A 2,247-nucleotide genomic window follows, 5' to 3' on the forward strand; every position below is an offset into this window, starting at 1 on the left:
CTAAAAAACAGGAAATAGCCTTAATGAATACAAGGCCAACTGTAAAACAAAGTCAACAGATTACTCAGATTGGTGCTGTCATTTAGCCAATAGCATGAGCCCATATTGAGCATCCCACCCACAGTGAGGACATATAAAAGGCCCTCTGCAGGGAGAACTCTCCAGACTCAAGTCACCTACACTCCTCCTCCACCCAAGGACAACTCAACCACCAGCACCATGTGTGGCTACTACGGAAACTACTATGGCGGCCGCGGCTATGGCTGCTGTGGCTATGGAGGCCTGGGCTATAGCTACGGAGGCCTGGGCTGTGGCTATGGCTGTGGCTATGGCAGACTGGGCTGTGGCTATGGCTGTGGCTATGGCTATGGCTCCCGTTCTCTCTGTGGCTGTGGCTATGGCTATGGCTCAGGCTATGGCTCTGGCTTTGGCTACTACTATTGAAGACAAGATGGGAGACCCTCATTCTCTCCAGCTATGACATCCAGATTCACCAGTTCTGACCCAGCATGCTGTGACACTTGGATACTGGCGATCTTGCAATAGAAGTATATTATGCTCTGCAGTTTACCAACGCGGGACTAACCAACTTCCTGTCATTTCTTCATAAAAGGGGGAATGGCGATACCTTAACACCTGTCACTTCTGCTCTCATCAAAGTGATGATGTCAGAAGAATGCTTTCAGAACTTCATGCTGGAGTGTGTTTCTCTGTTGAATTAATAAACTTGAATAATTTATAAAATAGTTTTAATCGATCATTTAGTGTTCAAAATTATATTTCTTATTTTGGTTGGTCTTCATAAAAGAACTATCTCTTTTCTTTTTTTCCTTTTATTGTGGTACTGGTTCTGGGGCTTGAATGTAGGGCTTGGGCTCTGTCCCTAACCTTCCCCCCTCCTCCCTCAAGGCTAGTGCTCTGCCTCTGGAGCCACAATTCCACTTCCAGCTTCTTTTTGGTAGTTCATTGAACATAAGGATTTCACAGACTTTCTTGTCTGGGCTGGCTTTGAGCCACAATCCATAGATTTCAGTCGCCTGAGTAGCTAGGATAACAGGTGTGAACCACCAGTGTCCAGACTATCTCTTTGGAAGTTATTTTCCATTACTTCTTGTAGATTTTGTTTCTTTACTAATTCAAGGATCAATTGCATTAGGAATACAACTTCTTTTTCTATACAAGTTCAATTTCTTTTTCTCCTTCTATAGAAATAAGTCAATTATGGCAGGGTAAGCATTTCAGGGCATCTAGTACATAAGAAGAAACTAAATTAATTGGCCAAATTGTTTGAAAATGTATATTCATGTCATGGCTATATTCTCTACTTTTAATATCCCATTTAAAATGCTGTCTTTTCTGTAATCTGAGGCATAATCTACTGAGTAATTTTAAAATTGAGTGTATTCTAGTAGATTATAACATGTTTGGTCTGAAGTGTAGGCTCAATAATTAGTGAAAAACTATTTCATTTATAGTTAGGGAAGCATCTAGGACTGGAAAGTTCTACAGTCCAACAATTCGAGATGGCGGAAGGGTTTGTGATCAGATCCTAGGTTTGGTTGGGGGAAGATCCACTTCCAAGCTCACTTCCTTGACAGCAGAATTCAATTCCTCACAATCCTTAATCTAAACAAATTTATTGTCTTGCTGGATGTTGTCTAGAGGCTTCTTTTGGCTTAGGCTGCCCACTGATTAGGTACCCAAAGATATATGCTTACTTTTCTCACAGTCCAAAATGGAAGAAAACATTTTGCAGCAAGGTGAGTGCTATAATCTTATATAACTGAACCACAGAATCACACATTATCATATACATTTTCAGTAGTCTACTGATTAGAAGTCAGCTGGGCACCAGTAGCTCATGCCTGTAATCCTAGCTACTCAGGAGGCTGAGATCGGAGGATCATGATTCAAAGCCAACCCAGGTAGCAACGTCTGTGAGACTGATCTCTAGATAACCATGAAAAGCCAAAAATCATATTAACTGAAGTAAACCAGATCCAAAGAAATATAAGTCCCATGCTTTCCCTTATTTGCAATAATTAGTATATGTCTAGGATAATCTTATCAGATAAGAAGAAAAGTTCAAAAGCTATGTACATATGACCATATAAGATGATGCTGTTTATGATTTTAAAATTAAATGGTTCAGTTTAGAAATTGTTCTCCCTCAGAAATGTTCTACTTCATCTAACTTTAAAGTTTATATACATATAATATTGAAAAACACTCTCATTTGATATGCCA

General features: G+C 39.9%; 1 protein-coding gene across 1 annotated transcript; it reads left to right on the forward strand.

The window, feature by feature from the left end:
- The first annotated feature begins 209 nt into the window (after positions 1–209).
- Positions 210–459, forward strand: LOC105994079 (keratin-associated protein 6-1). The gene has a single exon (XM_013027492.1). It carries the CDS (start codon positions 220–222, stop codon positions 442–444), a length of 225 nt encoding a protein of 74 aa, XP_012882946.1. The 5' UTR covers positions 210–219; the 3' UTR covers positions 445–459.
- The last annotated feature ends 1,788 nt before the right edge of the window (positions 460–2,247 follow it).

The sequence above is a fragment of the Dipodomys ordii genome, unplaced genomic scaffold, assembly GCF_000151885.1.
Source record: "Dipodomys ordii isolate 6190 unplaced genomic scaffold, Dord_2.0 Scaffold104, whole genome shotgun sequence".
Taxonomy (NCBI): Eukaryota; Metazoa; Chordata; class Mammalia; order Rodentia; family Heteromyidae; genus Dipodomys; species Dipodomys ordii.